This window comes from Camelina sativa, chromosome 7 (assembly GCF_030686135.1).
Source record: "Camelina sativa cultivar CO46 ecotype springtype chromosome 7, ASM3068613v1".
NCBI classification, from domain to species: domain Eukaryota; kingdom Viridiplantae; phylum Streptophyta; class Magnoliopsida; order Brassicales; family Brassicaceae; genus Camelina; species Camelina sativa.
Window position 1 is genome coordinate 14,986,231 of NC_141886.1, and position 23,820 is coordinate 15,010,050.

General features: G+C 37.1%; 1 protein-coding gene and 1 pseudogene across 1 annotated transcript; one reads left to right on the forward strand and one right to left on the reverse strand.

Moving 5' to 3' along the window:
* Positions 1–16,247: 16,247 nt before the first annotated feature.
* Positions 16,248–17,983, reverse strand: LOC104704555 (uncharacterized). The gene is made up of 2 exons (XM_010420619.3): positions 16,499–17,983; positions 16,248–16,415 (listed from the first exon to the last, which is right to left on the reverse strand). Exons 1-2 carry the CDS (start codon positions 17,981–17,983, stop codon positions 16,248–16,250), a joined length of 1,653 nt encoding a protein of 550 aa, XP_010418921.3.
* Positions 17,984–19,726: 1,743 nt separating this feature from the next.
* On the forward strand, positions 19,727–21,042 carry LOC104704556 (uncharacterized; annotated as a pseudogene).
* The last annotated feature ends 2,778 nt before the right edge of the window (positions 21,043–23,820 follow it).

A 23,820-nucleotide genomic window follows, 5' to 3' on the forward strand; every position in this document is an offset into this window, starting at 1 on the left:
TCGAGATAGAAATGAATTATATTGGCATGTCGATGACCCTCAAAATCTTATATGGTGACAGCAAAAACTATTCAATTGTGTATTTGATTTTTAAAACTAAAGTTGTCCGTCTTTAGAGATGCGAGATTGTGCATCCAATTAATGTCATATCCAAACGTCTAATAATAACTTAACCATCAATTTTAATATATCCTACCATACTAATTGAGAAATATAAATAAAACTAATCTTAAAATGTGTAAAAAATTATTGCTATTAGAAAAACTTAATTAAAATTAATTAATTAATTAAATAAATATAATTAATTAAAAAACGAAAATTAAGAACACATAAAATAAAATAAATTGTAGAAAAGTAAAAAAAAATCTATTAGAATCAAAACTAATTCGCACTTAAAAAAAATAACAGCTAAGATTTTAAAAATCTATATAACTACAAGTTTTATCCAAAAAAAATTTCCAGCACGGATAAAATTTTTATCATAAATCAAATTAAATAAAATATATAACAATTCCATTTAATAGCTTAAATTTTAAAAATTAATAAAATAAAAGATATAGATATAGTATCTTATCTATTTAAAAAAGTTATATTTTTTTTTAGCCATTATTCTTTAGAAAAATAAAATTAAGTTGAGATTTGAATATATTTAATGCTTGAAAATGCTTATTCAGACAAGAAAGGAAAGCCACAGAAAAAACAATGAATGTTGTTTTTAAAGACGTTTTTCAGAACCTTTACTAGTTAAATTTAGTTGCTCTTTTTTACATGTTAGTTATATCTTTTTACTTATTTCACAACTATAGCAAGGATTGCGTTTAATTGACAAAAGTTTAAACAATTTTATTTATTACATGCAAATGTTTTATTGACATATTTTTAATAAACATTTTTAAAATACAAAAATTTTAATATAAGCAAACCAAATTTTTAATCACAAACCTTTATAAATAACGTAATAACAAAATAAATTATTCAAAATATTCATCAGATAAAAAGTTCAAACCGCGGTTTTCCGCGGACTAATACAGTATAGTCAACAAGAACATTTGAAAAAAAAAACATTGACTCCAAGTTAGTGGAACTATATATAACATATATACACTTGCCCTACTTAAATTTAGATTCTGAATCCGATATACGAAAATAAATTTATCTTATCAATTTTGCAACAAAATAATCCACGTTGTCAATACGTTAGAATGTTTGACTATATCTCTTTTTAAACTTTATGAGTTTGATTTTTTAATTGAAACTTTGGCTTATACGATTAAGCTATATCAAATCTTAAGATTATTATACATATGGAATAGCAAATAAAGCAGTGCTTAAATTAGATTTGGTGTAGTTCCACTTCAATAGTAAACTAATATCTTTGACCCTAGATCCGCGATTACTCATACACGGACATGTGCATAGTTGCAAAGTACCTTACCCAATGACACCGTGTCATTAGCACTTATTAACAGATAAAATAAGATAAGTGCTCCCATAAAATGAAACGTAATAATATTGTTTTTTGCTAGGGATTCAATATTGTCAATTCTAAAAGATTTATCTATCGCTATTCACAAAGTGATCGACATGAATAAATGATAACATTATTAGATCAAAGTATTAAAATTGTAAAATGTATAAGTTTAGATGGATCTACTAGTATATTAAATATAAAATAACAACTCGACGTAGTATTGTCACCACCATCGATACAATACACACATCTTAGAGGATTGACTTTACAATAAATATATTCAAATTTGGTTCAGAAGAAACTAACGTGTGTGTGTTTGTGTCGGTGTGTATACATAAAACTTTCAATTGAATTAAATTGTTCCTAACTAAGAAAACTCCAACTTTGACAAGTATGCATGTTTAGCCCTGGGCATATTATCTGGATCTGAATCCCAAACCCGATCCGAGATAGATGGTTTGGTTCGGGTTTGGGTATTATATAGAACCTTATCGGCTTTAGTACTTTTCAGATTCGGATATCCGATCGGGTTCGGATGCCCACCCGAACTAATCTGAATTAAATGTAAAAATTAGGCATATCAATTAGGGCCAAAGCCCGCGGGCTGGCCTGATTCGGCCCTGAAAAATAACGGGCTCGACTTTAATATATATGTCCAGAAAAAATCGAGCCTTTCGGGCTCAGCCCGTTTGGGCTATAGGATTTTTTCGGGCTCGGTCAGCCCGAAAAACCCTTTAACAAATATATTTGTACTTTTTTGTTAACGTTTTTGTTGATTGCAATATTTGATTAATAATTTACTTTAATTAAAGTTTTAAACTCTAATCCTAGTTTTTATATTTACTGAAAAACCATACTCAATACTTTAAAATTTTTTATCTATGATATTTTATATGAATTATATATTAGTTTATTTGGTTAAAGTATCGAAATTTTGTTTAGTTTTAAACTTTTTATATTAAATTAAGTTGGTTGTAATGAATATAGATGAGTTATTAAATTTTTGATTGATTTGTTTTATAGTGCAACTTCAAACACTGTTTTTTAAGGCTTATAAGTTTGAATTTTTGATCGGTAAAATAAGCCTGAAAAGCCATGTAGCCCTGTTAGGGCTGGGCTTGGACTTTGAAATATAGGCTCGGAAATATTTCGGGTTGGGTCGAGTCGGGCTCAAACATATGCGGGCTTTACAGATTTTGGGCCGGGCCAGCCCGATTGACACCCCTAGTAAAAATATACATTTAGAGAGATTTGAACTCACAACCTTGAGCATTAAAAGGTGCATCTTTAACCATTTTTGCCATCTTAGTTTCTCGGTCCTAATGTGAAATGTTAAATAATTATATATATACAAATGTTAAATAATTATATATATACAAATGTTCTAAAATTTATATAAAAAAAAATAGTTTCTTTTCTCATGATTTGTCTGAGTTCGGATATACCCGAATTACTCTAACCCAAACAGTTAAAACCCGAACCCGACCCGATAGTATACAAAACCCGAACGGATTCTATATGTCTAAACTCGAAAACCCGAAAACCCGAAAACCCGAACACAAATGCTAAGGGCTATGCATGCTTTCTATAAAGGGAATTTGCACCCACACCCACTTTCTCCAAAACTATTTACCACTACACCTACTTTCTACTACTCATATACTTTTCTCAAGTTTAATTACCTATTACCCCTCACTCCTTCTAACCCCTTCTATCTAACTATAACTCCATTTACTACCTACTCTCGTTCCTTTATTTTTATTTTTACCCAACATTTTTAAACAGTAAGGTAAACCTAAAATTAAAAATTAAAAACTTTTCATCTCCTTTTCATCTTCCACCACCGATTATCGTAACCCTAGATCACCAAATTCTCAATCCCTAAACCCCCAATTTTTTGAATCCCTAAACCCCCAATTTCTCTAACCCAAATCTTCACCCCTTTCGTCAGTAACCCAAATCGAGTTACTTTCGTCTGTAACCCAAATATGCCAATAGCAGATAACCGCCGCATTACTCGATTTTTCAAACCTTCTTCCGATGAACCTTCTTCAAGCGCTTGTCCTGGTAAATCCGGGAATTCATCCGAATCTGCTGACTGGGATGACCTTCTCCCACGTCACCTATTCACTACGGACCGTTACCTCGATGATAGGCTTAATGTTTACTCCTGGCCAGATATCCTCACCGCCATACACAAGGTTCTTAAAGGGACTCGGGAATTTGAGAGGATTCTTTCGTCAAGTTTGGGTTCTCTTTTCCGCCTTCGGATTAATGAGTCCCCTATCTCTTGTAAGTTACTCCACGCTCTCCTTTGTAGGCAGGTTCTGTCCAAAAAAAATACGAAATGTGGACTGTGTTTGGTGGATACCCCATGAGATTTTCCTTGCGAGAGTTTGGAAGTGTTATTGGTTTACCATGTGGCGAATTTCCTGAAGACTACGACCCCGAAGATGATCCTGTTCCTGATTCTGATGGTGAATGTTATTGAGACAAGTTGATTGGGGAAGATCGGAAGGCTACTCTAGCTGATGTCCACAAGATTTTTGAAGACCCTGCCATCACTGATCAAGATCGCAAGCTTCATCTTGCTCTTCTTCTCATTGTTGATGGTGTACTGATTGCCTCCAGCCAAACCCATACCGTAACATCTCTGGCTTACGGTGTAAGATAAAAGGGGCTGTTGATCCATGTACCTTCTTGAAATGGGATTCAATTGGCCTTCATAAGAACAATCTATCTCTAACATATGTCTTATGTGTAGAGAATTCTTCAGACGTAAGTAATACTTTCACTCTTTTTTTTTTTAACTTTGTACACCATATCCACGTGGATACCATTAATCATATAATCATTCCACAATCGCAGTTATCAGTTAATCCCTATCTTGAAGTTGTTCCACCAGAAGACGGTTGGGGAGACTGGGACGATGAAGTTAAAGATAAAAGGATTGCACATTTGCAAAGTAAAATTGAGAAAGGGCACATTTTCACAAAAAAGGAGTGGCCTGCTGGTGATTGTTCTTTGCCTTTGATCTACTTTTCTGAAAAGAAGGGGCCATGCATACACAGGAAGCACATTGTGCCAAGGCGTAAAGAAATTTCTTCCAAGCTTCGTGTAAAAGACGATCCACCCAAACCCACTTGCTCAATGTCTAGGAGGCCCCACGTGATCAACGCAAATACTGACGACGACATGTTGGCTGATTTCAAGGTGTCTGTGGAGAAAGAGTTTCTTTCTTTTAAAGAAGCGACAAAAAGAAACTTTAAGAGGTTAGTAGCTGAGAATAAGAAACTTCAAGCTAAGATTAACGCACTCAGATCCCGTAGGCGGTTTAGACTTCGACTTCGTCGTCCCATCGGGTCACTAAAGTAACCTGCTTCTATTCCATAAGATTTAGCAGCATCCAGTGTTCCCAACAATCTGAGTGTGTTTCCCGACGTTGATGTAGATAATGTAACTCTTATCACACCACTACCAGCGGCTCAAGCATCTCCCACTAAACCAGTTTCTTATCCTGATGATATTCTACTAAGCGATCACGACTGGGTACAATATGTCCAGCCGTTTGGTAACAGTGTATGACTATCTCTAAACCAGATATAAACTGAATCCTACCTCCTAACACTCACTTGTTGATATGATTAACCATTATCCCTTAAACTAATCTCTTTATATAATTACGCTGGAAACTTCAACTGACAACAATCCTCCCACTAACAGGCCTGGAATTCATGATGTTTCCCCTATTTTGGACTCTGATTCTGGTCTCAAACCCGTTTATGACACCGAGTCTAAGGTTAGTCAATCTTGCTATAAAACCCCTATATTAAAGAGGAAGAATTTCAAAATTTTGCCAAATTATTCCATTCAGAATTGTAATTTCTACCTATGATTTTATTCTCTAATCCTTTTTTTTTTCGTTACAACGATCCCCTTTGTATGACACTATCACGAAACCTACACCGTCCGCTGATCAACCGGTACATACTTCTAACATGTGTAATTCATGCTCAAAACCATATTTTTGTTTTGACTCTACAATTTTCCACTTACAGGATGGTACACATAATGATTCAAACAATCCCAACTCAAGCGGCCAGTTATCTCCACATCCCATCATGCCTTACACCACATTGTTACAGGATCTCACTGGCAACAAGAATGTTCATCCTCTTCCAGATAATGAATATCCACATGTCATTCAAGTTTCTCTAACTACTTCGAGCCTTGTCCAGGGGATTGAGGTTTTTAACTAGTACTCTTATAAACTTTTGTAACGTACCAAATCAGGACTCTAAGTATTTCTACCCCTGATCATTAACAATCAGAATATTGACGCTGCTAATGAATCGGAAGCCCCGTCTCTTGCGTTGGTTATATTCCGTTCTGAAGTTTATAATTACTCAAATTTATCTCTCTTCCTCCTTTTCCTCGTTCCTATACTCATCTTGCTTCTTCAGGTCTCTCCAGAGGAATCTCCCGTTGAGTCAAAGGACGACGAGCAGGTAACAAACACATATAGCTTATCCATCTATAAGAATCCACATGGATAGCGTATGCCCCTTTTCTTGCGTTGGTTATATTTCTTTCTGAGGTTCATAACTACTCAAATTTATCTCTCTTCCTCCTTTTCCTCGTTCCTATAATCATCTTGCTTCTTCAGGTCTCTCTCGACGAATCTCCCGTTGATTCCAAAGAACCAGACAGCGACGACAGGCAGGTAACAGAAAAAAAATAGCCTGTCCATTTTTAACAATCCACATGGATAGCGTTTGTCTTCATTATCTACACGTGCAGCTTCTTATCCACATTCGTTTACTCATATTTCTTCTTTAGGTCTCTTTTGACGAGGACGACGACGAGGACGAGGCTCCTGTTGATTCCAAGGCAGCTGAAAGTGAGGTTCCATAGGTAACCAATTTTGCAGCCTCTGACTTATTAGTTCTGGATATGATTAATATTCAGTATCCATGCGACCTTAACCACATTGACTACTTATAACTCCCCCATGAGTGTTGTTCACAGTCAGGGCTTCAAAATAAGGAATCAGGCAGCAAGGACACCGATGTATATCCTTTGGAACCTATTCTAACCCGTTCTACTTCGAGTTACTCAGCTATACACAAGATTTTATCTAAGAATTTTTAGTTGGTTCCCTCTACAGACCGATGGTACGCCCACATAATATGTTACTCTCAGCGATGGTTCTCTTGCACGACCAGCAGAAAGGGGTGTTATCTCTGATAAAGAAGCGACCCTTCTAGCTGTTGTAGTGGATATGCCTGAAATGGAGCCGTCAGGTAACCCTGAATATTTACTTCGTGTTGATAAAAATTTGGCGTCCTTGCTGAAGAATACACTGAAATCATCTCCAAACACGTAATTTAGCGTACTCAATACCCCGCATTTGCGTATGTTTCTCCCAACACACGACAATAATTGACAATCTGTTTGTCAACAGGATACACATTACCCGTTGTGGATACAAACTTGACAATCTGTTTTTTTAACACCTCGCGAGGCCTCGGAATTGGGTTAGCACTTTGGTAAGTTTTTCATTTATCGTTTTTCATTTCCCTCGTAAGAACTTTAGCTCTTCTTTTTTAATCTTCCCTTTTGCAGCACATGGAAGTTTTAGTTGATCTCATGCAATCAAAGCTTGCTCATATCCTTTCCATTGAGCGCTCCATCTTCCTTTCAGCCTGGCTTTGCAACTACCTACAGGGGAAGTATAAGTCATTTTGTGCTGCAAAATTAAAGTCCAGAGTAAAGTGGGACAATAAGCTCACACAGAATACACCTGGCTCTCCATCCCAGTGGTTTGAACTTTAGACCATGCTCTTCATTTCCATGAATTGGGGTGACTCTCATTGGGTTGGATTAGTCATTAATCTCCCCAATTGGAGCATCAAGCTCCTTGATCCTAATGTAACCCTAAACAACGATGCTAAGGTTGCTGACCATATCACCCTAATCATAGTGCAACTACCATATCTAATCCAGAAATTATGCACGCCCCCCGAAACTCAGCATCATAGAACTAGACCATTTACCTGGTCCAGGATTGAAGGTGTTTACGTAAACGAAAGATGTGGTGATTGTGGTCCGGTTGCGATGAAGTTTCTAGAAACCGTTGCCACTGGCTTTGGTCCTGAGTTCATGTCTACGATCACCGATAAAGCGGTAGACGATTTTAGGGCTCAATACGCCTTGGACGTGTGCAAGGAATTTGTGGCACCCATATACACGTAGTCTGCGTCCCTTTACTTGTTCTCATTCAGTCCATGTTTGTAACCAAACCTATCTGTGTTAAGTTATCTATGTTACCTTCTAATCCTTACCTATGTTAACTGTCCTATGTAAACCTACTAGAACTTGTTATTTCATTTCCCCTTACCATATCCACTTATTCATTTATTACCTTATTGTAAACCAATGCATCTATATCTGACCATGTGGATACAGATCATAATTTCTAGAATGATATTAATCTATTCTAACAACAGTTAAATGGATAAAATATAATATCATATGATATGTATAAAATATCATAGGGGCGACCATTTGTGGGACATAGAAATCAACATATGCATTAGGTATCCATTGGCATTTGTTTTTGTCAATGTGCCAGGTAAGGAACAAATTTAAGTGGATTTGGTAGCATATTCGTGGTTCTTTTCACTAAACATCCCCGTTTATTTATGGCTATCAGATCTACCATAATTGACCAAAATTATTTATAACTTTTTGAATATATGTATCCATATGGATATGGTTTACGTATCTTGGGGGAAAGGGGTAAGGGTTAAGGGTAATTGTTTCCGGTTTACTGTGTGAGATTTAGGTATTAAGGTTTATGTTTTAGTGTTATAAAATCTTAGCAATTCGTTGGGTTCTCTCCAATTCGTTGGGTTGTCTTTAGTGACCATACATATATTAACATTTAAGATTTAAACAAGTTGTACGACATTAGGTATCCATTCATAGAAATCCGAAGATAATGCATATATAGGAAATTAAAGTTAAACCAGACATTAGGTATCAACTGTTGAAAATTAGAAAATAAGTGCATAAGTACATTAGGTATCCATAGGAGTTTAGTCATTTGGTTATGTTATTACATTAGGAATCCACTAGGTGAACAGTACTAGGAAATTAAACATCGGGGAAACTAACTTCCATTTTACACCAGTCAATCGGAGAAGGAACTTTGCACTGTTTGACATCGGCCGCCGCTACCTCTCTGGTCTCCTCCAACCTCTTGTACTCTGCCTCGAAATCGACTAGTTCTTGACCCAAAATTTGATTAAGCTGGGAGATTTGAGTGTCAATTAATTCAACTTGATGCATGAGTGTGGTTACCTCCTCCTTCTTCTTCATATGGTCATGCAGCATATGTAGGATTGCTGTGAAGCGATCCTTTGTCTCCGCCTCAACCACTGCTCTAGTCTTACTAAAGGCCTCAGAAATGGTTTCAAGTGCCTTCTCTTCCCACTCGAAGTCGGAATTCAGTTTTGGACGTTTACCAGGATTAGTGTCGTCCATGTCTGCCCACTCTGAATTGAAGGGCCGACATCTGCTGGAACTTTCACCGGCCATAACTTGATTCTGAAAATGAAAACAACCGAAACCAACTTAGGTTAGAACAAGACGTGAAGTTAAATAAAAGAAAACTAACAAATTGAAGAGAAGCGGATTTTGGTGATTGCCTATAGTACTCGGCGTAAAGAGGTGGATGTTAAAGATTTAGGAAGAACTGATGATATTCATTACAGAATGAGAGGATATTTATAGATGAAATGATCGAAGAAGGAGATGAAGAGAAGGCAATTCTCGAAACAACACAATGAATGTACAGATAACCAAACGTTATAATGAAAGTAGTCGAACCAAACGATACCTTAGTTACAATGCCTCTAGACGAACCAAACAATATCTTTTTTCGGCACATCAGTTGGGCCCACTATACACTGAGCCATCCACCACTCAGTGTCCACGGAATAGCCTTCCTGTAATAATTGACCACATTAATTTATTATTCTTTGAATATATGTATCCATGTGGATATGTATCAGTGGTTTACGTATTTAGGGGGTTAAGGTTATAGGGTTAAGGGCAAGGGTTTCCGGTTTAGTGTGTGAGATTTAGGTATTAGGGTTTAGGTTTTAGTGGTTGAGATCCTAAACACCAACTCAAACCCATCCACATTTCCACATTTAGATACTTTGAAGACTGTCTAATAATACCTAACCAATTTAGCCCATAGGCACTTTACCGTAACATTAACATGTATCCATCCATATCTAACCATGTGGATACATGAAACATCTTTTATAATGATAGTGATTACACACACGGATGATAAACTTATGATAAATACGAAAAAATTACATATGAAAGTTACAACCTTAACAACATCCAACATTCAGAAAGTTCAGCATAACCTTTCCCAAACAAACAACCTTAAAAACATAACTTAAGATAAGTAAATTATATCTCTCGATAGGTAAAAGTACATGCACTCCATGCATCTCTCCCTGTTGTATTCATCAAGCGCGTCATGTTGCGACCAGCACTCTGGGAAATCCTCAAATCGCCAAGTCTTCACGTAAATGCTTTTTTCTGAGGTCCTATTATGTACATGTGGTACATCAAAGAGTCCGCCATTTTGTCCGCTTGACCAAACCTGTACTTCTTCCTAAATTTCCAGTAAATATCCATATCTAAAGTCCTAGTGCAACTACTCAACATTACCCATAATAGTTCAGCAACTGGGTACACACTCTTAACTGTACCCACCACATCAATAGCCTCTTTAAATTGCAGGCATTGAAACGCAAGAAACAAGCTTTTCACATACAAAGCGTACGGATTCTTCTCGTGTAGGCACATTCCAAAAAAATTGTAGTACACATGCGAAGGCCTTGACCATTTCACAAACTCGGGATCACGATCCAACCTGACAGAAGAAAGTGTTTCCAGAGACAAAGCCGCTACTTTCCCCGCGCGACCGGCGATTATCCACTTTTTAAGCGACCTTGGACCATCCTGAGATACCAAACTTATAATTTTCGCAAGTATAGGGGCTGGAATGTGTAGATCTCTTGGCACAACCTCCTTTAGATGGATGAGCAGGTATTAACAACATCAATATTCAAGTATATACCCTACAAATTGGCAGATCTGAATTTTAGAATTTTAGAAGACTAACCTGCAAATTCAATTGCACAATAGACTCGCGGATTGTCTCTGCTTCTGGTTCATGGTCACACCTCCGTGTCAAAGCACTATGCGGCCGAGGGTAATGTTTGTTCCGCGTCATACATGTTCCACCAGCCACGATGATGTTGAGAGGAAACATGTTTTTCTCCTCAGTTTTTTTTCTCAATTAGAAAAAGTGCCTCTACGTTAACCCACCCTTAAATGTTGATTTTGATGGTTTATATATTTTTAGATTTGATAGCTGTAAATACACGTGGATGTATAGTGAGAAGTACCAATAATATGCTACCAATCCACGGGAAAGTATCCACATGGATGCTTAAAAAACATCAGGAAGAATACTAATAGTCAAACGTTTAGTTATATGTTGAGCGACATCATGTCGGATAACTAATAGTCAATCCACGTTTCTTGTTTAAACATATGCTATAAAAACCTAGTTTGGTATGTGACAGAAAGTAGCTGAAAATGGTGCCGACATACAAAATATTATGTGAGAACTGCTCTCATGGTAAATGCTCCCACGGGCCTATAATACGACGAAGACATTTCCCTCGTCCTCACAGTGCTCGTACATGTTTGAGTGACCGCGAACCAGCGGTTGACCCTGTCACGAAACCTCTTGTTCGACTGAATCCTGAGGTTTGGTTTTCTTGTCTGTAAACTATGTTTTGTTACTGTGATGTTATAGATCTGGGAGTTTGATTGAGTGAACTTGTTATCGCTTTTACAGATTCATACACCTAAAGATCTTTACATCCCACCACCTATTCTGGCAAAAATTGTGAGTTTGGTAGCTCAGGATGACATCAAACATTTGAGGAACTGGCTGATCGCAGGCCCTGCAGGTAGAGTAGCAGTTCACTCGTTGGAAACACTATCCTCGGTAAGATTGGATCGCAACTCCGATTTTGTCAAATGGTCAAGACCCTCGTCTGCGTACTATATTTTTTTGGGTGGTGTTTATATGCCAAGAATCCTTATGCTTTGTATGTGAAGAGCTTATTCTTAGCTTTCCAATGATGTGATTTGAAAGAGGCAATTGCATTGGTGAGTACAATTAAACATGTGTACCAAGTTGTTGAGTTGTTGTGGATAATGTTGAAGAGTTGCGAAGGAACTTTGGATATGGATTTTTACTGGGACTACAAGAAGAATTCTCGTTTTGGTGATGTTGATATGCTTGTTGATTCCTTAATGTACCACATCTACAAGATGCGGCCTAAGCGATAGGGGACTTATTCTGGTACCTGGCAATTTGAAGATGTGCCAAGGTGCAGTTTTGAACACGAGGCGCTGCAGGAATTCAATGGGGAGAGGTGTATTGATCGTATCTTCTTCTTCCTATCTAGAGATATAATGCTTTTTCTTAGTATTGTAAGCATTATTGGCATTAGGAGTTTGCTCTATTTTGCATTTTAAGTCAAACAAACGAGTGTATTGTAAGGGAATATTGCCTAAGATGTGTTAAGATCTTGATGTAAGGCCTGAAAACTCTGATAATCGAGTATGAATTTGCTATGTCAGGATAACCTTTATCTAATAGTGGGTACAACCATAATTGATGGATTGTTAGATTATTGTGTCCACATGGATGGACTAATCTTATCCGTTTGTAGGCGGTAAATCCAGTATAAGCAGGCAAAAAAGGTGATCTGGATTCAAAATTTTTAGTCGGTAAATAGGTGTTGTAGAGGTGATAATTCGAGTTAGTAGGTGTTTTGTCTTAGGTGTTGTCAAAATCATGTAGAGGTAGTACAACCTATTTATGTGGGTGACATATTTGTCCAAAAGATATATATAGGAACAAAAAAAATTATTTTATTTTTTGGTAATTAGGCAAGAATCTGACATTACTCTTGACAAAATATAGAAAAATAGTTTATACCACCCAATACCCACGTGGACGATTAGTTGTGGATTGTAGTGGAATGGAAGTACACATTATTGGTGGGTAAGTGTGAAAAAGGCATAGGTTTCCGTAGGGAAAAAGTGCCTCTGCGTTAACCCACCCTCTACGACCCATAAATGCGTTCAACTGGTGGGGAAATATGAAAAATCCTTACCTACCAGCATCACAATAAAGTCCCCCGACCCCTCCAATAACTAAAAACTTATTAGGCTATCCACATGGATACAGTTTGGAAAACAATTTATAAAACAGAGTGTCAGCATCATAAAACATGACAATAGAGTCCCTCTCCCCCCCCCCCCCCCCCCCATTGACAGTAGAAGCGTCTGTCCACATGGATATAGTTTGATAAACAGATTTCAAAACAGAGATGTGTAGGATCGCTACCTAAGATGGTCACCCTATATAAAGATTATAAACGTTTATACGGCACATACACAGTTGTTAAGGAAAAGACTTTGTTGTAACTCATGGCCAATACTAATGTTCATGAGGTTGCTCTTACGGTAAGATACTTCTCACGTAGCATCCAATTCTTTTCAAGTCCACTAACATTCATGTAACTTATTGACTTTATCACAAAACCCCAGTTACTTCACAGGTCGAATCCAATCCAGAGTTTCACATGCCACCCGAGTTGCTTGCCAAAGTTGCTTCTTTTTTGGGTGACGATGGTGTGGACGCGTTGAAGAACTTATTATTTGCTGGTAAACAAGGTTTGGACGTTGTTTACTCAAAGGAATGTATCTCGACCGTGCGACTTGACAAGTCCGAAGATCTATTGTGGATGACATTGCGATACTCGAAATATTATTGTTTCTTCAACAAATGTCTACAAAACGCCAACCCGTATGCACTGTGGGCCAATAATAATAGGGCACTCGTTTATGGAGATTTCGTCCATGCTTGTTATAGTTCCCATAGCTGGTGCTTGTTATAGTTCCCATAGCTGGTCCCTCGCATATGCAGAGGGGGGATCTACTGATGTAAGATCCATCACCAACAAAGACAAAGAGTAGAGTGGGCTGTTCTCGATGTCCTCTCTGTGCAAGACCAACGTCTCTTATGCATAATTTCTCAAATTTTCCTCGCTGTCCTCATCCTTTCCACCTCTATCCGGCCGGATTAGCTTCTTCTATCATATTTTGTTGTAATTTTATTTTCCTACCGTGAATTAGTCCTATTTCATGTACAGTAGAACCTCTATAAATTAATACTCTTTAAATTAATACTCGCTATAAATTAATAATTTTTTTTGGTCCCGAGTTGGGCCGGTGTAAAAAATAACACAATTCGATAAAATAATAAGATAATAATTTTTTTGAAACTCTTATGTAAATATATAGTCCCAACAATATCATAAATTAATAATGATATAAACTAAATATATATATATATATATATATCAAAGAAAATTTAGTGAAATATGACTCTATTGTTGTTTGTCTATTCTTGAATTTGCATTCTAGTTGGAACTTATCTCTAATCATTTTTATTGTATTAAAATTTTTTAATGTTGTCTTCTCAAATCGCATCCAAAAATTGAGGAGAGTCCTAGTTGCGATAATTGTTTTTTACATGTAATTGGTTCTAAAGGCACCACAATATGTTATTCGACTTCATCATTACCATGAAAGATAATACCACCAATTTCTTCTAAATTCTAAACTTCTAATATTTATCATTTTCACCTAGATAATTAAGTAAATTATTAACATCAATCATATTACGATAGCTAAGATTATAATTAAGAAAATTCTATAAAAATATGAATCAGAACAAAGTGTCTTATTTTGTAATATAAAATTTTCAAAATCGTGAAAAAAAATCTCTTCATAAATTAATAATTATCAATTTATCGATAAATTAAAACTTCTATAAATTAATAAAATTTCATGGTCCCAACCTTATTAATTTATAGAGGTTTTACTAGACCATATATTCTACAACGTCAAATCCTCTAATCCCAGTAATTTTCATTACTAAAAACATTTACGTTATTGATAGACTCCTAGATGAGGATCTATTCCCAAGAACACACTTTGCAAGGTCTTGAAGACAGATGAACGAAATGATGAAGAAGAATGGGTGGAAGATGTAGCGGAATGGTGAGATGAACAGCAGAGAAGGTGAAGAGGTGGAATTGCAGTGGATTGAAGGGGAAGAACGAAGTGTACTTCTAAGAGAGATGGAGATCTCTTAGACTACAGGCTTGATTACAACTTAGATATGACACACTAAGAAGTAAACAAGTTGAGAAGATACTACACACTTTTCTGATCAAACAAGTAGAAAGAAGGTTTTTGATTGAAATGTTTGATGATAAACAAATGAGAAATACATTGTCTTTTTATAGGAGAATGGGGGACGAAGGGGAAGAGGAGAGAAGGGAGAATAAATGTTTAGGAAATCATGAAAGAGCATTAACAAGGTCAAACTCATGAACAATGCCTAGGAAAATACAAAAGCAATAAATACAAAGTTTGAACAAAGAAATAGAAAATGGAACAAGGCAAAAAGATGGGCCTTGGACAACGAAATGGGGTGACAAAGAGGCTTTGAAAGTGTCACTTAGGCCTTATTAAAAATCTTGTCAAGAAAACCCAATGGGACAAAACTTGACAAGGGAAAAAGAGTGCCCAAGCAACATTTAACCCTTCATCGAACACCCTGAGCTGTGAGCATCGTCCAAATGGTTTGAGCCACGTCTTCTTGCTTCTTGTCCAGCTCCTTGATTATTCCATTGATAGCTTGGTTGAACCTCCTGGATTTTGATCTTGTAAGAGGGCCAATCGGAACAATCAACGCTTCCTCCAATGCTTCCGTTGGTACAAGCTACTCCTCCAATGCTTCATAGGATTTAGGGTTTAGGGTTTAGAGTATAGGGTATAGGGTTTAGGGTTTAATGTTCAAGGCTTAATCACTTAATTTTTAGATTCAGTGTTCATGTTCAAGGTGTTGCTTATATGGGAATTCATATATGTGCTAAATTACACCTTACTAATAAGTCTGAACTATTTCTTATCAAAATACACATTTCTTAAAACAAATACCAAAACAGTTGGGACCATAACATATCAATTAGTCCCATTGCCAACCCACGTTATCAATTTACTCATCCTCTTTCCAAGCGAAACCCACATTTACAAGCGAAATCAACCTACAGAGGTTGACCCAAACCCTTTATTTTTGTCATCCATGATAGATTGACCACATAGATATTTGTGGGGCATAGCTCCAAGCAAATACAAAAAGGGACCATTGTGACAACCAACTTTTTAAAAGTCACCAATAACAACCCACACAAAGGATATGCTGAGTGCTATGGCCCACAAATGATAGGTTGAGTTCATTTTAAATCATTCATAATAGATTGACCACATGGACATGGTCGCATAGTATATTGTTTGTTTACAATTTATAAGTAAAGATATGTTCGATGACACATCTCCCAACCATATAAACGTATTTACCGAAACTGGGTTTACAAAACAATTCAAAACCCCCCAAAAATGGTTCACCAAGGCTACTATAACAGCCTCCCCAACCATGGATTCGTCGTTAACGACACAAGATTATCCATACAATGACCCCAAAAACGTTACTAATCGTATAAATGGTAGTCCTTGTGTATCCACGCTAGAACCCACCAAAAACGAATTCAAAAACTAACTTAATGGTATCCACGCAACACCACACACCAGATTCCTCGAACCATGGCAAAGGGTTTGTACAGCTAGCTCGGTTGTGAACAGTCTCTTTGCATCTCCCACACCTATTCACTTTAGCTTTTGCCGGCCCATTCTTCTACATTTTTGCCAAAACATATTCTCAGTTAGCTTACCATAACACTTTCGATTTTTTACCACTACAGAGCAACATTGACTTACAAGAAATTCTCCAATAGAGGGGATCCTCGTCTCCTTTGGCCGTCCAGGTGGCCTACGCGCCTTTAGAGGGTACAACACCCGGTTCTTAATTTCAAATGGTATCTCAACATCAGATATCTCTGGATTTATCACCCCTGCATACGTAGCTCTCCAAACCTCTGTCTTGTAAAAACCCCCGACCAACGTACCATAGGGTATCCCCTGTGTATCTGCGGCTAACAACACGTGTCCACATGGTATTTTAACTCGATCATACTGTTTGCACGAACATTGTTTCATATCAAGCAACACATGGTGTTTTCCATTAAGCAAACCAACAACTTCATAATTCCAACTTGAAATATTGGCAACTCTGCTCCCACTAACGGTCCCCACATTCTTCTGCATATGTTTATCAACCTCAGGAGTGGTTAATCCTTTATGTTTTGCATCTTTTTTCCTCCTTGCACTAAACCACCTTGTCAACATGGCACAAATGAACTTGAGTAGTTCAACAATGTGTGACGATCGACCCTTTCCCAAAGTGGTGTTCAACGACTCTGCAATGTTTGATGTCATCAATTTGTAACGATTTCCTTGGAAATATGCCCTACTCCAATGACCGGCACCAATTTTATACAAATATGCTGCACATTTGCTGCTCTTAGCCTTTATTTGCCTATATGTTTCTTGATAGGTTGTAACCTTGTAGGCAAATGCTGCTTTCGTCACCAGTTTCGCAAGACCTTTGTTATGAAACCGGGCATTCACATTCCTTACAAGATGAACAATGCAAGCTCCATGATGTGCCAAGGGATAAACTCTCTTCTTTGCAGTGTAGATTGATCTGTGCCTATCTGAGAATATTGTCAAGGTTTTACTGTCTGCAATAATTCTCTCCAACTTCTCAAAGAACCATGTCCAAGAATCATCGTTCTCACTGTCTACAACTGCGAAAGCGAGAGGGAAAACCTGGAAATTTGCATCTTGTCCACTAGTTGTAAGAAGCACACCATTATACTTGGAGCTAAGACGAGTATCATCCACAACAATAACACGTCTCAACTTACGAAAACCTTCAATTGATGCCCCAAATCCCAAAAACAAATACAAAAACCTTTCTCTACCATCTACTAGGACTTTAGTTTTCAAATCAGTTACGGTTCCTGGATTAGCTTCTTTTAATACATGCAAATATGCAGGCAGATCCTCGTAAGATTCATCATCAGAACCAAACATCCCCTCCAAAGCCTTCCCTTTCGCCCTCCAACACTTGTTGTAGGATGCAGCCACACTAAGATCCTCAAGAACCATCTGCTGCAGATCCAATAGGGCTGGCCCTTTCGTTGAATCACTGGACTTAGCCTTAAATACAGCTGCAATTACCCGTGAGGTTGCCTTTCGCAAATAGTTATGCCTAGTCTCCATGGGGCATGTGTGTTCCAGATTTGCTTTCCTAATTTCATAGTATCTTGAGTCCTTCCTTTCACATGCTAGAACCCTCATGTCACAACTCTCACCAGAACAACTGACTACAAACGAATCCTTTTTTGTTGTCGACTACATAAAATGAAACTTGTTCTTAATAGCATATATTGCTAGAGCAATCTCGCAATCCTCTTTGTTTGCAAACAACTTCACTTTGCAGATCCCTTCTCCATCATCCTCAAAGTCAAGATCGGGGATTTTTTCCCTCTCATACTCAGTGTCGTCAAACAGAGGAGGGATATCAAACTCTTCATCGTCGATATCTTCTAACTTCCTACTGTCCACATCACTGACATTAGTCTGTCCACTTTCAGTTGACCAAGTTGACAACCCAGCATGGTCGCCATACCAGACTTCAGGTCTTCTCACACCAACACTTGTGCTCCCTTTATCTTCTTCATTTAAAGGGATATCACCATTTATTAACACCGTGTGGTCAAAGCAAGAAAAGGTATTACACATTACCTCCACAACATTAACTCGCCCAAACTGATCACCAATGAAATTTCCCCAAAACTCTTTATCATAGTCTTTAGGGGTAACGTTTACCTCTGTCAATACAGATTCTTCTTCCTCCTCAAGATCTTCAAAACTATCTGCCACTACAAAACCTTCTGAATCACTCCTTACGACTGAACTCTTGTTCTCATCGTCTACATCCCCTCCCTTAATATCTTCCTTACTATTTGCGCCCATCATCTTGCACTCTATTTCTGCAACTTCAGCCATATAATCATCATCAACCTGTGTTGTCTCAATCACAAAACTCTTAGAACTTGTCGTACATGCTTCTCCTAAAAAACCCTCTTCACTACAACTATTACTCAAACCGGATGACGACCCACAACTCTGCTTTTTTCGCAAGGCCTCTCTTGAATGCAGCAACCCATAAAGATTACCTCTTTTCCGTAGCTCTTCAAAAGTAACAAACAAATTCAAGCCTCGATACGAACGAAACATCCCTATATAGTACTCCAGGCCTACATTTGTAGTCACAATAACTGGTGGTGTCCTTACTCCTGTTGTCAATTTCATAAACGAAGGGATGCAGTAACTCAGAATCGCCTTCTTCTCAATCAACCCGAAAATTCAGCGACCACCAAATCTTCTAATTCCACTAAACCCGTAGACACGTTCAATGGAACAACACGCGACAACAGCTTACTGTCCACCTGAAACACCCAAACTCCATCCGCAGAGCAACTCCACTTCCCGGAAATTACAACACAAAAACTAGGGAAATCATCCTCCCTCACGTTTAAAAATAATTTTTAAGATACACCCATCCACAAAAAAACAAGAAAAAATCAGCAAAGAAAATCGTATCCACACAAAATCACATACCAGCGCAGCCATGTTTCCCAAAACCCTACAGCCGCTTAGCGCTTCTTATCCACAAACTGTCTGCCTTTATGGTAACTCAGTAAAAAACATCCAACTTGTGGCGTGGAAGGAGAATTCTGCAAAAAAAAATTATAACCATCAGAACTTTAATCTAGTTACGATCTAACGGTCACAAATAAATCACATTCTACTTTCTAGTTACACGTGAGCCACATTTGTTCAAGCGATTTCAAGGGCAATTTTGCCATAAAAAATGACACCTAAGCCAAAAAAATTGAGAACGTATAGGAAGAGTAGAAAGTAGGTGAAAGTGAAAGAAGATAGAGGTAAAGTAGGTGTGGGTGTAAATCTCCCTTCTATAAAAGGATATTACATTTGGGATACAATAAATTAATTTCCCATGAGAGAAGTAAAACAATGAAGGAAGATCTAAAAACCAGGTTTTACGTTGGATTGGTGGTGACGCTCTATGCATTTACTTTCATCGTACAACTCGAAGCAGCGGTGAAAACAAAGACATGTTTCCAAAGGAAGGGCCCATGTTTCCTTAAGAAGCAAACTTGTCCAAAGCAATGCCCTTCGTTTTCCCCTCTAGCAGGATGCTCCAAGGCATGCGTCATAGATTGCTTTAAGCCTTTAACCCTATATGCAAAGCTACTTGCCGAAGTAAGTAACAATACTCATAACATTTCGTAATAAGTCCCATTTTAAGACATTTTTCCTCACCAAATGTCATTTTATATTTCTAATAGAGATTTTTTAAATTAATCTAAACTTTTTAGCTTATTAATTAGAAAGACAAACTTACATATAAAATATATAGTAGATATTTACGTAGTATTTTAACATGTAAAAAATACTAAAACATCACTTATAATAAAATTTTCTCAACTTAAACGATGAAAGTACAATATCATTTAATTTACCGTAACAGATCGGAAACCTAATTGCAATGGAAAAGGATCAACATGCTTAGCCCACATTTCATCAGCGGAGATGGTGTTGTCTTCTACTTTCACGGCCAATGCGATAAGCATTTCGCACTTGTCTCCGACGTTGACTTCCAAGTCAATGAACGTTTCATTGGTCTGCGACCTTCTGGACGTAGCAGAGACTTTACATGGATCCAATCCTTAGGTCTGATCTTTGGCTCCAACAGGAAAACCTTCTCACTCGAGGCCACAAAGGCTGCAAAATGGGACGACCAAGTCGACCATCTCCGTTTTTCCTTCGAGGGAAAAGAGATCTCTTTACCAAAAGGAGATGCATCTGTATGGATTCCTTTGGGAGACTATATAAAGATCGAGAGAACCTCAGACATAAACTCCGTGTTGGTCACATTAAAAGACATTGCAGAGATTTGGGTCAACGTGGTTCCGGTAACAAAGGAAGACAACATAATCCATAAATACGGGAGACCGGAGAATGACTGTTTTGCTCATCTTGAGGTTCAGTTCCGGTTCTTGAAGTTGTCCAAGAACGTGGAGGGTGTTTTAGGAAGAACGTACAGAGATGATTTCAAGAATCCGGCGAATCCAGGAGTGGCTATGCCTGTGGTTGGTGGAGAAGATAAATAGAGAATGACACCACTTCTTGAAACAAGTTGTAATGCTTGTGTTTACTCAGGTGGCTCAGGAAGTTTGGATAAGATCTAGTTACTGTTGCTGAATCGAAACTATGTTGATTGTATCGGTGGATCGAGCAGTGGTGTTGGAATCTTCTGCAGGAAATAAAGACAATTTTAAAAAAAAAAAAAAAATTATTATTTCGTCAAAAGGAATAACTTAAGTAACAAAATTACTGATTTTGGACATTTCTTTTAATTATAAGAAGATGGGTGAATACGACATAATTATGTTTGATTACTTCGAACACAAGGCAGACTACTTTTGTTGCACATTAACCGGTTAGACTACTTTTGTTGCACATTAACCGGTTAGTCGAAGGCTGGATTTTTCCGAGAAGCGTGTTACGGATTTATTAATCTATATATACATTTTAAGTATATTTTAGGTTCTATTTTTTATTGTACTTATTTCAAAACTTTTTAACAAAATTAATCCCTAATTTTTTAAAAAAACTAGCATTACGTCAGATTTTGTTTTCTAAATATTTTATTAACAAAAAGAAATACAGTAGGATTAATATAAAAACAGAAAATATAATATATTTAACCACACCTTCTATTGTGTATTTGTGACATCCCGATTTCAGAGACTTGCGGTGAGGTTTAAAAAATTTGATTTGGCCACCTATGTCACCAAAGTGCACTTATCTTTTTGGTCAAAGGGCCTGAGAGAACTTCACAGTTAAGTGTGCTTATGCTGGAGTAGTCTGAGGATGGGTGACTGATAACAGGATTTTCACCCATGGTATCAATTCCCTATGCAGTTGTAGTACAAAGGGTTATCAATCCAAATGGTTGTTATGCTAGCAGATAAGATATGATCAGAACAATGCAAGTCAACCAAACAATAATGTGGGGTTTATCTAACAACCTAAAGTATGCAAAAGTAAATAAAAGAACAAGAACCACATGACCTAAGTATTCGATGCAAGCATTCGGGTACAAGATCAGGTGGGATGATCAGATCAAGAAGACAAGGATGAACAGCTCGAAGGTATACACAAAGCTGGTGATCGAGTACCAGTTCGGGTAATGGGTCGAGTTATAGGTAAAAAGCTAAACAATCAAGATGCGAAAGCTCGTAAGGATGGGGTAATTGACTCATAAGTGTTCCTGACCAATTTGGGATGTCCTACATGCCTCAAGCAAATATTCCCTAGACAATGAATCTATTAAATCTTGCTAAAACACTCTCGTGATAGAAACAATCAACCTTGGTCACTCCCCTACCCAACTCTCGTTGGAGAAACATGATCAAGCAGGCATTACAAACCAATTCATTATTGTCAATAAACTCCTTACACTTCTAATCTCTTAGGCTAAGTGAGTAAATATCTAGCATTGATTGATTCAAGCATTTCAACATCATCTCTCAATGGCAAAATACCCTAGATCTAGTCTCAACCTCTCGGTCTGAAAATAGCATTAAGAACATCAATCTAGAAGGAAATTTATATAAAATAAACATTCAAGCTAAGATATCATAACCGATCAAGAACACAAATTTGTCTATTCCATCCCTAGAAACTTTATTTCACTACTCAGATCTCATGGTAGAAAGCATAAAAACACAAATGAATGAAGATTGCATTGTATTGAAAATAAGATAAAAGTAATGAAGTACAAAATCGAAACTAAAAAGAATATCAAAAGAAACGAAATCGAATCCTAACAAAGTAGAAAAAGTGTTTGAGTCGCTCAATCTCTCTCTCAGAAGCTCTCGCTCTCTGGTTTGAGTGTTTCCGGCGTGCTAGGGCGAGAGGGGGGTTTATATATGGAAACCCTTTTAGGTTCAAGTCGGGTAGTTCCTCGGGTAGGTCTTCGGGTTGTTCTTCCTGCTCTTAGATCCTCTTTGATCGGGTTGAGCTACGGACTGTTCTTCTTGCACAATCGCTCCTTTGGGTAAATGCTCGGGTTTGACCTCGTTTTTCCCATTTTATGCTCTAAAGCACCTGTTTTCATCCAAAATGCACAAATGCAACAATGCAGCACCCTAAATGTAAACTCCTATAGCAAAATATGGACAAAAAGGGGTGTCTAAAACATGTAAATTAGAGAGTTATCAGTGACCTTCAGGGAAGTGACTGTTAGAACTGTGCGAGTGAGGACAAAACACAGGGAAAGATCATGTGGTGATTTGTAGGGACTTTAACAAGTCTTTAAAGCCTTCTGGACGTAGCAAACCGGTCGTCGGATATAGATGGGCTCACGGGCCTAGTGAGAGGACGTGAGGCCCATTAAGGAAAAGTGGTCCCATGGACTGGGATTGGGCATGGGGCCCACTAAAAGGTGGCGGTCGGGGCGTTGTTTTCCAAAATCTGTGAGCGTTGATTCTTAACGTAAGAAAAACTCTGATTCACATTTATTTAAATATTATAATTAATATATATAAATTTAATAAAATATTACGAATATGTAAAATTAAAAAAAACTATATAATATAGTTATATAGTAGATGAGTTATAAAGAGGACATGTTGGAATTAATAAAATATCAGTAAATTTGTGTTAACACGGATTAAATCTTTATTTTATTATTTGTCAACACTATTAATATTATAATATTTGACATAGAAAAATTAAGGTGATTTAACTAAGATTGTGTAAAATAATTAAATTATTAAAAAAATGTGACTTAAGCATAGCATATAAATGACTTATTATGTATTTAAATCCCTTGTTTTTGGTTATAATAATTAAAAATCAAAAGAAAACCTAAAATACTAAACAAAACAAACTAAATATAACAAACAGATGGTCATAAAGTATATTACGGGTTAAAAATTAATATAAACATTTAGCCGCACAAACAGTCGAGAAATTTAGTAATTTCTTATTTGCAAAACATCCAATATTTAACAAACAAATACAATATAAAATATAAA